Source organism: Hippoglossus stenolepis, chromosome 16 (genome assembly GCF_022539355.2).
Source record: "Hippoglossus stenolepis isolate QCI-W04-F060 chromosome 16, HSTE1.2, whole genome shotgun sequence".
Taxonomy (NCBI): Eukaryota; Metazoa; Chordata; class Actinopteri; order Pleuronectiformes; family Pleuronectidae; genus Hippoglossus; species Hippoglossus stenolepis.
The window spans coordinates 15188652-15202873 of record NC_061498.1 but is presented as its reverse complement, the minus strand read 5'-3'; the positions used below and the strand labels follow the sequence as shown (position 1 = coordinate 15202873).

Below are 14222 nucleotides of genomic sequence, written 5' to 3'. Positions count from 1 at the left end.
CAAACTGGCAGAGAGCATCAACGGTCATATTGTGCAGCATCAATTTAAAGGTAAAAAATAAAACACTGGGATACTCTCACATGGCTATATATCAATGATTTGTTCTGTTCAGTGCATTCCAGGAGTTACCATGTGATTAAATACTGTAATTTATGATATATATGGCGTCCACTTGTCTTCAGCCTGTGTTGTTGAGGCCTGTTTAAATGACTGATCATATATTTCCCCCCCTGAAAAGCGCAGGAAGAGAAATAGAGAAGCAGAAAGTTACAGCAGAGAACTTCTTTAAAAGTAAAAGTAACTCCCCGTATTTGAATCATTGTTAAACCTTGTGGTTGAAAAGCATTTTGCTTTATTGAAGCCACTGTCTGTGAAGAAACCAGTATCGCTGCTTCTTTCTACGATAGATCGTGTCTGATATTTTGAGGGGGAACAATGAGGTTTGTGCTTGATTTACATGCGTGTTTATGATTTAGATCGAGAGACAAAATCTGCCAAAATATCTTAACTGGTAACATCTGGCAGCGATATCTCATCGTGGAGGTTTAACAAGCTATCCAAAAAAGAACAAAAAAAACAATACAGGAAGACAATGAAATATGTTTATGAATATACACTGTAGTATTGCTTGAGTACTATTGTTCATTTTAAAAGTCATTATAAAGACTTTAAAATGTCCCATATTACTGCATCTATCCAGAAATGCCACTGCAACCCAAGGCCTCCGCGGCAGAAAAACAAAAGAGCACCTGTTCTGGCTTATTTTGATTCAATATTGGCACATAACACAGCTGTGACATGCTAGAAGCAGTGTGGCAGGCCAGTGAGTGAAGGGAAGGGTGTGTGTGTGTGTGTGTGTGTGTGTGTGTGTGTGTGTGTGTGTGTGTGTGTGTGTGTGTGTGTGTGTGTGTGTGTGTGTGTGTGTGTGTGTGTGTGTGTGTGTGTGTAGAGCTCAGGAATGCAGGTCCAAGTTACAGCAGCAGTACAACAAGGTCATACAACATGTGCAGGGCAGCAAACAGCAAAACAAACCCTGCCCCACTTTCCACTGTCCAGCTTCAATACATCATTATCTTTTCTTAACCAAATGTACATGAGCGCTGTGGTGTCACTGGATGTGGTCGCACATAGGATGCAGCATGAAGGGAAGCACATGTGTGTGTGTGTGTGTGTGTGTGTGCGTGTGTGTGTGTGCTCCCAGATAGAACAGCGGGTGTATTGTAATGCAGAGGGTGGTAGATTATACTATCAGCAGAGGAATTCCGATTATTTGCCACAGTGGGTCTGTCTGCACACATGTGGGAGAAACTTTAGCGAAGTGGTTGGAGGAGGTGGAGACGAGGGTGAGACTCTGACCTTAAAGGGAAAGTTTAACAACGTCATTAATCACAAAGAAATAATAAACAAAGAAATAAATAAAAAGTAAGCTTGCAATGAAAACTACTATTTTGGTATTTTTCCACATTTATTTATTTCTGAATGTGTTCATTAATTTATTTATTTCTACATTTATTTATTCATCTATACTTCTTTCATTTTTTTGTCCTTCATAGTCTGACTGGTTGATATTTGGCGAACACACAGGATAGTGGGATTCCTGGCAGCAGAGCAAACAGGCACATTTCCCATAAATGTTCCTATTTTTACTGGGTTTTCAAAGAAATACATTTAGTAGAAGGGTTTTAAAAGATTAAAAGATTAAGATTACTTAAAGGGATTGTATAAAAGCCTGAAAATGTCCTCAAATTTATGGAACAGAAGGAGCAGCTGACCTGTGACCCCGGAGAGGGACGGACACATTGGAGAGGCCTGGGCGGGGGGGGGCATCTGCTGCATGAAATGAAAAAGGAGAAATAAACCTTGTTTTCATAACAGCAGCACTGAGTTCAGGTCGATGCAATAACAGATACAAGCAACAGGAAGAAAAAAAACCTAACAAGGTTTTTTTTTAGGCCTCAGTGACGTGTTTAGATCCGATCACTGATAAATAAGCTTTATGCTATCTACTGGAAAAAGTTATTATTATAAGAATATAATTAACTTCATTACACTGTGTAAAACTGAAGATATAATAAACCATCATTCTGAATATTACCCCTCATAAACAAAGGGCTCCCATTTCCCTAATATGTTTGAATCCTTTCAAAGATAGTAAACGTGTTGCCAACAGCTGTGAGGGCTGAATTAAAATCGCCCTCATGTCCTCCTGTCTCATGTGACCTGCTCTTCCACACATCTGGACAGGGGCCGAGCTCATTCTCTCCATGAACTCACCTCCACAGGCCGAGTCTCCGGAGCCTGTGCGGTGGGTGAGCAGCACCATCTGCAGGAGCACACGCTGCATGAATCCTTTCATTCACACGGTGGCTGCTCACATCATGTGGACGTGATGAACACGGCTCCTCTATCTGGAAAATGTTTTGTCATGAGAGGACATCATGCTCAGAATAGATTGTCGTCCAAGTGTCGACAGGAAATAAAGTGCTGGAGTAGGTGAAGAAGACATAGGAAGGAAGACATTAGAGCTGTAGTGTACATAGTAGATAATAAATTATATTTATATGGAACCTTTCAAAACACAGTTAAAAGGTACAATAAAAACTGAAAATGTAACAGATGAGAAAACAAGAAAAAACTAAGGAAAGTAAAACGTTATAAAATAATTAAAAGAGTCTTTAAGATCAGAGCTTAAGTAAATAAATAAAAAACAACAAGTTCAGGCTGAATTCAGACCCCAAGACCAGAGAAATCACACTTATATAAATGTGTCTTAAAGAGAGATTTATTGGAAAATAAAACAAAAAGTAACAGGGATCAAAAACACAGACTTTTCTTCCGGTGTTTCCAAAACCAAGATATCATCTCAGACAGTTAAGGCCCTTATGGTTTCATTTTTAACCCGTTAGTTGAAACATAAATTCCCCAGCAGAGCATGAAAAGTGGGGCCAGAGCCACAAACATGTGACTTGCAATGATGCTTGAGCAAAAATATAAATCTATCATTTTATGCCACCTGAAGCTTTTTCAGCTTTGCATCACCGCTGTCTCATTACTATAGTTAGCGTCCCAAAAGAGTGGGAGCCCGGTCACCTCTGGCCCTCAGCCGGGACTGTGGAACAGCGGGCAGGGCCTTGATGGGGACCTCAGGTTTCGACCAGGCGCATGTGGTGTCAAAAGATCTTAAGTACGAGTCCAGAACGAGCCTTAAAAGTCAACAATAAAACATTACAATTGATTTCTAAATTTAGCAGAAGCCAATGAAGAGAAGCTAAAAGGGGAGTGATAGTCAAGTTCAGCTGCATGATTATATTCCTACAGGGGCTCATCAGGAGAAAAAGAAATTGCTCAAGATGTTTGCTAATCGGTTACATGGTCTAAAGGCCTGAACTCAGATTTAGGTCTTGTTTTAGTAAGTTGTTTTGGATACCATTAAAGCACTTTTCAAATTTCATCTAAGTCCCTCCACAAATACAGAAGAATAAACTTGTGACATGACAGTTGTGTAAGTTTCATTTTGATGAGGTGTGGAGTGTTTTGTCATTTGAGGTTGTTTTTAAATGTTAATATCTTTTGTTGTTACTGTTCTAACAAAGTAATGAAATAATAAGAATCAAATAGATGATGGGGACTGAACACAACATTGGCTGCTGCTGAGCTGTCAGTCACTTACAGGCGATGTTTACACTAACATTTGGATACAACCTTTTGTTTAAATCTATATTTATTCATTTTAATTCAACCTTTATTTTAAGTTGGGAGTACATTGAGGTAGAATTCATTACAATATAACCGGAGTACAGAAAATAAATCATTCCAAGCATCTAAAAAACACAATTAAGAAACGATACAATTTGAATAATGGCAAAAGCAAAAGCCTAAAGAATAAATACAACATGAAATTTAAAGCAACTGAATGAATTACATGAAGTACAGCTGAGATTAAAAAGTTTGTTAATGCAATGAAGCTTTAGTTCCATGTTGCAGGTGCATGATGTGAAAAACTGGATTGGCTCCTGCAGAGTAATCCAGTCGTTTGGGTTCACTGAGAGGCCACATTAAAAAAACTGTATATACTAGATCTATATCTAATTATTACTGTCGAGTTTATAGTTAGTTTATAATCAACATAGATGCAGATGTCGGTGAGGATGGGCAGTGCAGGAAAGAACGTTTTATTAAATAGGCATGATTACAGTCTCTATTTGCAGGGATCCAAGACTCACACATGGAACACTTGGGACCAAGGAGGAGAAAAACTGAGCCAGGAACACACAGACCAAATCCACAAGGGTGAAACCCATGAGGTCAGGAGCAGACCATCACAAGGGCGCTGAAACGGGACAAAGACGAGAAATAACCAAGAGACACACGAGGAAAGTGGCTTCAAAATAAAAAAACAGGAAATAAACTTTTCAAACAAAAAGAAAGATCAGAAAAACTCCACAAGGAAATAACAAAAGACAACAACTGATATAACTAAAGTCTTACAAGAGTTCTTCTTCTGGGGCTGAATCATGATTAGATTTGTTTTTTATATCCTTAGGCTTCTCTTGAGGATTGTTTTTTCTTATTAGTTTTATTCTTATCTCATGTTCCTTTGTTGTTTTCCTACGTGTCACTTTTCTTTGTGACTCTCATACTGAATTCTTACATGTGCCTCTGGATTAATAAAGTACTTATCTACCAATTTGGAAATTCTTTTCAAAATAGTTGTCTTAGTTGCATCTAAAAAATTATTCAAAATAATTATTTCTGTAGTCTTCTCTCTCCATGTTTATCATGTACATATATATGTAATTCCACAACCTACAAGTGTTTACTTAATTGCCTGACACGTTTCCTTTGACAAAACCGAATAATCTGTGGTTGTCAACAGAATAAAAAATAAAGTGACTTGTGAGTCGAACAGAGGAAAAAGCAACTCTGCTTTACTGAAATCATCTTTATTCAACATAACACACTGTCAATAATCAGTGCATCAGTAAACTGAACATCATTTAAATCCTGAAGAACATAATATATATTTGAGGTTCGGTGGTAAGAATGAGAAACACGTTTCTGAAATGACACCGCTGCTCTTCATACGTGTCATTTGCAGCCAAAGACAACATATATATATATATATATATATACTGTATATAATATTAAGACAAACTGAATAACAGCAACATAAACGTTTCAACAGAGAAGGTGATGTGCTGTGATCTCTTCACTGAGTTATTGCACTGACGCTCCCCCGTGATGGGAAACCTTGATTGTAGTGAGGAGGAGCACGTATTGTGGCAACACAGAGAAAATAATATTAACACTGACGTCAAGTCTGAGACATTTGATGCAACACACACGACAAAAATAAAGCCATGAGTGCAGAGGTGTTGGCCACACATGGATAATACTGTTAAACTCACATGCACATGAGGTGGAAGTGATAATTAGCTCACAGTGTCGTGAAAAAAGGCAAATCCCACACTCAGACTGGTATTTTTGGACTGGTGCGGAGGTGACACGTCTCCTCCTCGACAGAGAAAACACAGTCTGGATAGAAAAACGAGTTGGGTCCATTGAGGAGGAAGTCAGGGGAGTCTCCTCGGACTGGACCGGTCCTCTGGTGGATGGAGAGATGACATAGTGCAAGTGGGAGATATAGAAAAAGAGAGGAAAGAGAGTTTGGCCTCCACTGCTCCCTCACTTCCGCTGGATCACTCCTCACGTCCCACCTGAGAGCACAGATGGGAAGCCATCATGGCCCTGGCTCCTCTTCCTGAAACACACAAACAGCTGCTCTCAGACAATTTGCAGATTGTCTCTTTGGAATAAATGATTTTAAATTCATATAGAAACAGAAAGGTGCACAGGCTCAGGGGAATTCAACCAATCATCATCTCTGCAGTTGTATAGTGTTATAATATATGAATAATACATTTAATAGTATTATAAGACCACAACAGAAACAGCACACGCATCATGTTAGACGTAGTGATCGCTCACCATTGTCCGGACACCAGGGATGCAGGAGAAACACAACATCCCGTGTGCGCCCATGTTTACCAGCCGCCTGTGTGCAGGAGCCCTCCTCATCCTCCTCCTTCTTCATCCTCCTCCTGCTCATCACAGCATGTAGATGATGTAGGAGAGGAAGACGAGGCCCATGATGGCGAAAAACATCAGCATCAAAATGTCCATCATGGTGGAAATGGAGTCAGGCGGTGGAGGTGCGAGGAGGACGAACAGCAGCCGGTGCAGGAGCTTCGGCAAAGATCGGCACTGTTCGGAGGGAGTCCGGCCGACCCCTCCCCCCTGTGACTCCTCCTGCTCCAGAACCGGAAGTGAAAGGAAGGATCTGTTCCGGTTCTGTTTTACTCCACATTTACACTCTCGCCTAAAAAGTTCACATTAAAACAGTTTTAATCAAAATCAAATGTTTTATTTCAGGCACCAGAATGTGACATTTTGAAGGAGTCAGGTACACGAAGACGAAAAACACCTGACATATCACTAAAAGGCGATTTCCCTCCATTTTTTCACCAACTTTATTTACAAACTTGCACATTTACAAACATTGCAATTATTTGCCCAACACAGGAAATAACCAGTTAACGTGACAGCGCAGTTTAATGGACATATAGATAAATACATATTGGGTATTAGATATTAGTTAAGACATTCATTATGTCAAAAATGATATATAACATAAATGTAAAGGAAAGAAAGAAAAATAAAACAGTTTGTTTATTGCGAAATTTGACTTCTGAATTTCGTTGCATATTGTAGTTTCTATTAGTTTTACATTTTTGAGATGTTCTTTAAATTTATGCAGAAATCCTCTGAAGTTAGTATTGTTTTCCATTCTGCATTTATGGATGTGAAATTGACTAAATCATAAGGTTAATAATAAAGTCAATGTTATAATTCTCTTATTTTAAAAATGTGTAATAATATTTTACAGACTAATTTAACACAGATATTAAATGAACACAATATATAATCCTTCAGTCCTGTCTGAAAAGTCATTGAATGGATACAATAGTCCACTCTGAGCAAGACCAAGTGTTTATTGTTCACGTGTTTTTATTTATTATTCCTTTATTTAACCAAGAAGGTCCCACTGAGATACAACATCTCTCCTGTCAGGGAATCCTGGTGAAGATGAGCAGCACTGAAGTAAAAGTTTCAAATATAAATACAAGCAGGCAAAAATACACACAAACACACACACAACCTAAAACACAACACGATTAAAAATAAATAATTATAAAAACACAAGAATCTGTGGCTCAATTTTAAAACAATGACATTGTTCTGTGTAAATTATTTTAAAAGCCTTTTAAACAAGTTGCTTATAATGATGCCATAAGATAATTACCTGGATGGTCTCGTGCGAGTAAAATGATGTGGCTGCAGGAATCAATACTTTTCAAACTGTTGTTTATTCAATGAAAATGAAATCCTCCTGGTATAAACAAATATTAGGTTTTGCACTTTATGCTGCCAATCTGAACTGCGGAGGCGTTGGTGCAGTTGTCCTCATGTTAGACATTAATATAATTTTTTTCTCTTTTGTACTTTTGTATGTATTTTAATCTATGTTGTTTTATTTTATTTGGACCCTGAGTCTGAATAATTAACCTCATCATCATCATGCCAAGGGAGGGTGATGAATCTATGTTTCTTGCAGCTCATTCAAAACATGTAGTTCATTATAGCAAAAGGCCGATTTACTGAGCTGTTTCAGTAGTTTGGACCTTGAGGAGAACTGTGTCAATGAGGCTCAGTAAGAGGGCAGCTGCTCCAGACTCCTCCGCACCCTGCAGGTTCAAGGATGCTAATAGTTTGATTAAATACAAATTTGGCAGGTAGTTTGTGCAACTAAAACTAAAAAGTATAATCGTTTTCCTTCATTATGACCATATGTTTGGTATCAGGATTACACAAAAATCTATAACAAGTTAATTCAGAGATGGTCTGAAGGATTTGAACAGAAGACGCAGCACAAACAATAGTCTGAGAAAAATGACATTTTATTGAATCTGCAGAATCATAAGTACAATTTGAAGTGCTGTAACAGGGCAACAGGAGATGATATCAGGTCCTTAATTCTGAGGATGTATTCAGTATGAGTTTTGAATACATGTGTATGTCAATATGCATATGATATCTTTATTTTTTTTATTCAAAAAAATAACAAAATTATATCAAAAACAAAAACAATTTAAGATGGAATGCACAAAATTGGTCTGAAGGCTAAACCTGCCATTGTGGATGATATGATTTCAATCTGCAGAGTCTACAGTATATAACCAGTATCATAGAAGCAGAGGATGATTCAGCAGAAGCACAGGAGCCTACGATGGAGGCTGCAGGAAAAAAAGAGGGATCACGGCAGACGGGTGGACAGGATACTAGACAGAAACTGAATGGAAACGGGATATGATATGTCGTTACGGTTCAGTAGATGAGTGCTGCAAAAGCAGAAAAGCGGTATTTGGTGGCAAGAAGTTAACTTCTGACTAATATCCGGGTCAGACAACAAAAACTTGCCCTGCCTCACAGGCTGGCAGACTGAGAGCGAGATCGCTGCCCTCCCAGCCACACACGCTTGCATCATCCCACGCACAAATTTGACTTTGCCTTAACAACTCAACCCTGAGCCTCACTTCCAAAACACTTGCTGTGCACTTTTCCATTTCATCTAGGCCACCCACTGACATCATCAATCCGCAGGAGGCTACCAGTGTGACCAGCTTTGTTATTTAGTTAAATTTGAGCAAACATCAGCATTAGCCAGGAGCAAGAATCATGTCACTACAAGCAAAAACCTCAAACGCTCCAGTTTACCCAAGAGAAACAACATTGAGCTCTAAAACAGCTTTCTGTTCTAGCATCTGCTTTGCAAGTACGTAAATTCATCCGGGTGTCAATAGGGGATAATGCACAACACAGGCATACATACTGTACAGTGTGTCCATCCATTTTGTTTGGCAACCCATTAACCACTTTGAGGTGGAGTAATCATTTTTATCAGCACTGTCACAATTCATCACATTAGAAAGATGCAATTTTTTGAATGAATGTTCAACACCAACTGACAACTTGCACCACACTGGACTTTCTCCATGAGTTTTGAAAAACACATCACCTCCCCCAGCCAAATTCACCAAAATAATATGAACTGCTATTTTCTTTTTTTTTTAATCTGCAGGCAAACCACTTCCCCCGAGCACCATGACCAGTAAAAACATTTCCCCTAACTTAACTTTATGATACATATACAATTGTACAATGTCATCTAGCTACAATAGTGAGAGCCTTGTTTGTTTTAATAAAGCTGAAATATCTCCAGGCCCCTCCCACCCCATCGGAAAGCGCACCGCCCTGATCGCTCCATGTCTGTGACAGTCACAGTGCATCACACGGGAGGATGAATAAGCAAGGAAAAGGGGAGGAGGTCTGTACGAGCATGGGCCAATCGCATTATTTACACAACTGAGAGATGGTCAAATATCTTTTTGAAAGTCTGATAAGGTCCTCACAGAAATACAGTATCTAGAGTGGAGGAAGGATGTAGCGTTTGTGTAATAGCCAGAAACGTGAACGCTAAATTTTCTGATTTGAGACGACCAAAAACGGGTAAATTTATGGCAGATTTCATCGGTCGAATATCAAAAATAGTTTGGGATTCACCTGCCAGATGGACTTTTAAAAAATCTACCTTTATGGATGTTTTAATGACCAGCGCATAAAATAAAATTCTCTTTCATGTGTTTTAAATGCCAGTCTGTAACTTTACTCAGGAACAGGTTTAAATGTGAGCGTATTCGGCCGATTTCTCCAACGAGCTGTGAGCACAAAACTGCAGGTCAGCTTGGTTAATTCCACGACTGATCAAATGTGCGGGGGTGCACACGTCAAGATAAACTCCTCTTTCGATTCATAAATTGGGCTGCTGGTTGCATTTATTTAACACACCAATATTCTTTTTGAAAATAAGCTTCTCACAATAACAAGAAAAGATAAAAGGAAGAACAGCATGAGAAAAAATAACATTTAGCACAGCCAAGGTTTCACCAGTTTCTCTCGACATTAAATGGAAAAACAAACTGGAATGTTCGCTCAGAAAAAAAACTGTGGATTAAATTTAAAATAAAAGATACAGAGAGTTGTGCTTGGCCTTCTGTTTCATAGATGTTTTTCCTTTGATGGTGATTTCATAGCAAAAAAGGGAAAAAAGACTCAACCTGTTCCCATCTCGTTTTTTTCTTCAAACATTTATCACCAAAACTATGTGAGGACTGAAGGCTGCAAGTAACAGAAATAAACATGTATAGACGATAAATGCACAGCCACTGAGGTGATGTATTCAGTTCGGCTGCAGAAAATGGACTGATGACGTCCCCTAACTTTGTCCCTGATCCCTCCCGTATAACCGTCACGCTCGTGAAAAGGCAACAACAGGAGGTGCTCTTCAGTTAGGCTGCGATTCCAGTTTCACACAGCTACCCACAATGCAAAGCTGAACGCGAAGGTGGCCTCTTTGAGCACACAATGGCAAAATGTGTGTCAATCTATAAATATATTAAAAACCTCTCTGTTAAGACTGATAACCGGCTGATTGGTGCAACAGGGTTAGAGGTTAAGGGAATGTACAAAAGTCAAAAACATGGAAGAGGATGGCGGTCGTCCAAGTGGAGACAGACATCAGCACAGACGGACAGAAGGACAAAAAGAGACAGACAGATAGATAGAGGGTGTCTGTGGTTGGCAAGCTGAACGGTAAGAGCAGAGAAGGAAAGCAGGGTGGGGTGGGATGGGTTTGAGTTCTCACATGACAGATTAGGGAACAAGAGTAAAATCAAGAGAAAGCGGCGTTAAGATGAGATGGCACTGGGCTTTTCCTTTCTTTCTTTCCCTCCTTTTCTTTACCTACTCCTCCTCCTTTTTTTCTCTCCCTCGTTTACTTTCCCTCTCACTCAGATGGCCTCCACGTAGTTGGCAGGCAGCATGCCCTGCTGGCCGGTGCGTTCCACGCGCCCGTACATCCAGCCCTCGTCGATCTGATGTACGTCCATGATCACATCTCCGTCCACGAAGGACACCTCATCCTCATCAGCAGCAGCATAGTCGTACACGGCCCTGTATCGTTTCTGTGGACACAGACATAACACAAAGATGTTCAGTCAGAGGAGCTACAGCAGAAATCATCTTAGGTTATGTATGCCTAGCACTAAAGTTACAGCATAAAATGTCTTAAGTATTTCAGGAACTTATTGTCAACAACATAACCATGTTACTAACATGGTCTCTGCCACATAAACAATAAACTATCAAATATTATCAATGATTATCTGCATTATTAGTTGATAAATGATCGCCTCAAGGGAGGTGATGTTTTAGCCTCTGTTGGTTGGTTTGTTTGTTCGCAGCGTTACACAAAAACTACTCAAGATTTCTAAGAAACTTGGGAGAAAGATGACACATGTAGATAGCTCTACATTGGCAGAGGTGTCTGGGTTTAGTTGTTTTCTATAAAAAGTCAGTCCTGTTATGATGTATTGAAGCCCAAATATTTTATTTTGTCTTACCAACAGGCCAGAATCCCAAACTATTCAGTTTTCTGTGTGATAAGTTCAGGAAAACCATCAAATATTTACATTTGAAAAGATAAAATCTGTGAACTATTGGCATTTTTGACAATATACTTGCCAAGTAATTGATTTAAAAAGGTGTAAACATGATTTTTGCAATATTGAGAAAATTACAACAATATCTTGGGACACTTTTCAGGTTTTGAATATATGAAGTCAAGCATCCTGTCCACCTTCAGCAAAAGTCATTGGACAGTGGAAGACCTACCCCAGAACCGGAAGCTGGGCCGCCAGCTGCCTGGCCCACTGATTCAGGAGCAGCATCATAGTTGTTCTGAGATCCTGCAGAGGACTGGAAAGCTGCTGATTAAACAGAAAGAAAATAAATGAATATGCAGGGAACATAATATCTCAGAGATCTGACTCACAGGGGGATGCCCAGGGATTTAGCCGCAAGTGTTAAATTTGTATTCACTTATTCTGGGGAGGAGAACTGAGCTTTGATTGCATAAAGCAAATGCCTGCTAAAGCCAGGTGTATTTACTGCTGCCTGCACTGACTGAGAGGGTGAAGAATTCAAAAACATGGCAAGTCAATACATGCATCAAGTAGCTCTTGATTTCACTGTTACGCAACCATGTGAACAATGCCTTTCTGTGTTGAAGTGTAAATAGGACAAGTAACACAAAACAAACTAAGGGTCCACTGGTTGCTCAAGGTTTGTAATGTTTCTCATTTTCATTACTTCAAACTTGCTGAGCATGAGCAAACCAGTTTGGCTTGAGAAATGAATACAACAGTTTGTCTGTTAAAGTTCAGATTACACAAGACTGTGAAACACAGCATTTTGTGCAGCAAAGTGACTATTTACAGCCGAGTGGGATGAATGCAGACGAGGGCGGCAGTGAACAAGTTACGACCAAGATCCCCGAGTGGTGTGACAAGGTGACCAGCCTGGTGAGCTCATATAGCCTGGGGCAGCAATAAAGCCACACACAAGGCAAGGAGCTTAAAGAAAAATGTAGGTGCAGCACTTGTACTTTTCTGAGAAAACCAAAGTGTTAAAGTTCTCCAAAAAAAGAACTTGTTTGCCACTTTTAATAGTGCTATCCATTTATACAGATGGTTTGCTTTTACTTTGTATTTATTTTTCAATTTTCTTGAACCATTTCAAAACGTTTCCCTCCCACCGTGTACTATTTTTCAAACACACCACACCCCTACGCTGCTACTGTTGCTGCCTCTGCCCAGTGCTGAAGGTGTGTTTTTAAATTAAATAAATAAATACCTGGGCTGTGGCCACTTTGGGGTTGTGGGACATCTTTTCCCACCTTAGCCTTCTCAAAGTCCTCATGGTACTTAATCTGCAAGAGACAAACAAGAACGGTGTGAGCTCACAGAAGGAGATGGAGTCCATACACCTTCAGACAGACATCAGTGAAAACCACTTGGGATGATATTTCGTTGAATTATTTAGTAAGTGCATGAATTTATTGACATTAATATCAAATTTTTTTGTCCAGTCTTCGGAGTTGTAAACAAGAATAATTCCTTAAAACGTAACATTAATAAACCAATTAACACAACCAGCACCTGGATAAGCAGCAGAAAATAAACACAATGATTAAAAAATGAAAACAATGTCAATTTTCTTAAGGTCCAGGAATACATTTTTGGTCTGGATGAGATTTTCTAGCCAATTATTGCCAAAAAAAACAATTTATATGTAACATTGCTGCCTACAGAAAGCTAGATATTTTTAATACATAATATTGTTGAATATAAACTTTTATAGGACTGTTGAAAACCTGTAGATACCCTGCCAAGAGCTTTAAATCTACAGGTGTAGTTGTTTTTCCAGGAAGCTGTCACAGCATGTAGTTAATTTTCTATCCACCAGAGGGCTCCCACTTGTTCTACAGCTTTCCTGTTCTTGTGGTGTTAGGTGGGGCAGCAGAGCCTCTAGAAGCAGCTCGACGCTGACAGGAAGTGACATCTCAGCAGTGGCCGGAAGTAGTGTGAGGTCAGAGTAGCATAGCAACCGCCACTGACATATCAAGAAGAACAGGTGAGGTGGAAAAAAAAAAGGGAACCCACTCTAAGCCTGGATACTCGGTGTGAGAATGAGCCGGCTAGATTCAAGAGGAAACACTGAGAGGAGGAGGAGGGGAATCATACGACTGCACACACTTAAATCATTTATATTACAACTACAGCAAGTGTGAGTGAACATTTTGCTGAAAGCTTTTTGAATCTGTGAGTCATAAACTCAGTTCATGATCCTTTCACCTCCCGAGCCGGTGTGACAAGGGCAGCATTCAGTGTGACAACATGAAACAGGGCCACTCTGAGGAAACCGACCGACTCTATGACTACACTCAATAACCCGCCCCCCCTTACTGCCAGGGCTGATAACAGACTGACTCACAGTGTCTCTGCTCCAGATTTACAACGCTCGATTCTGTCCCCGCTAAATGAGCCCACTGTGCCAGCGGCATTTTCAAGGAGTGTGTTCACAGACTGGACGGGATGACGGAGTGTTAGTGCAAGAACAGTGAAGCGAGTGACTGAGAGAACACAGTGGCTGTTCTGGAGTGCAATATGCTGCGTGAGAGTGTGTGAGGGAGATTCATTTGGCTT

The 14222-nt window shown here is 39.8% G+C and overlaps 1 protein-coding gene and 1 long non-coding RNA gene across 3 annotated transcripts in view; both read right to left on the bottom strand.

Annotated features, from left to right (window-relative positions):
* Nucleotides 1-4927: 4927 nt before the first annotated feature.
* LOC118122957 lies at nt 4928-6304 on the bottom strand. Its single transcript, XR_004698536.2, has 2 exons — nt 5989-6304; nt 4928-5761 (listed from the first exon to the last, which is right to left on the bottom strand). It is a non-coding gene; the product is annotated as an uncharacterized LOC118122957 (long non-coding RNA).
* A 1695-nt stretch (nt 6305-7999) lies between these two features.
* Nucleotides 8000-14222, bottom strand: part of lasp1 (LIM and SH3 protein 1) — a 30500-nt gene continuing 24277 nt past the window's right edge. The window contains exons 5-7 of one of the 2 annotated variants that reach the window (XM_035179938.1): nt 12871-12946; nt 11851-11942; nt 8000-11141 (exon numbers count right to left, since the gene is read on the bottom strand). In XM_035179938.1, coding sequence (XP_035035829.1) covers nt 10968-11141; nt 11851-11942; nt 12871-12946 — 342 coding nt within the window. In that variant the 3' untranslated portion in view covers nt 8000-10967. Of the gene's footprint in view, nt 11142-11850; nt 11946-12870; nt 12947-14222 lie in introns of both variants that reach the window. The other variant, XM_035179937.1, reaches the window with a different exon arrangement.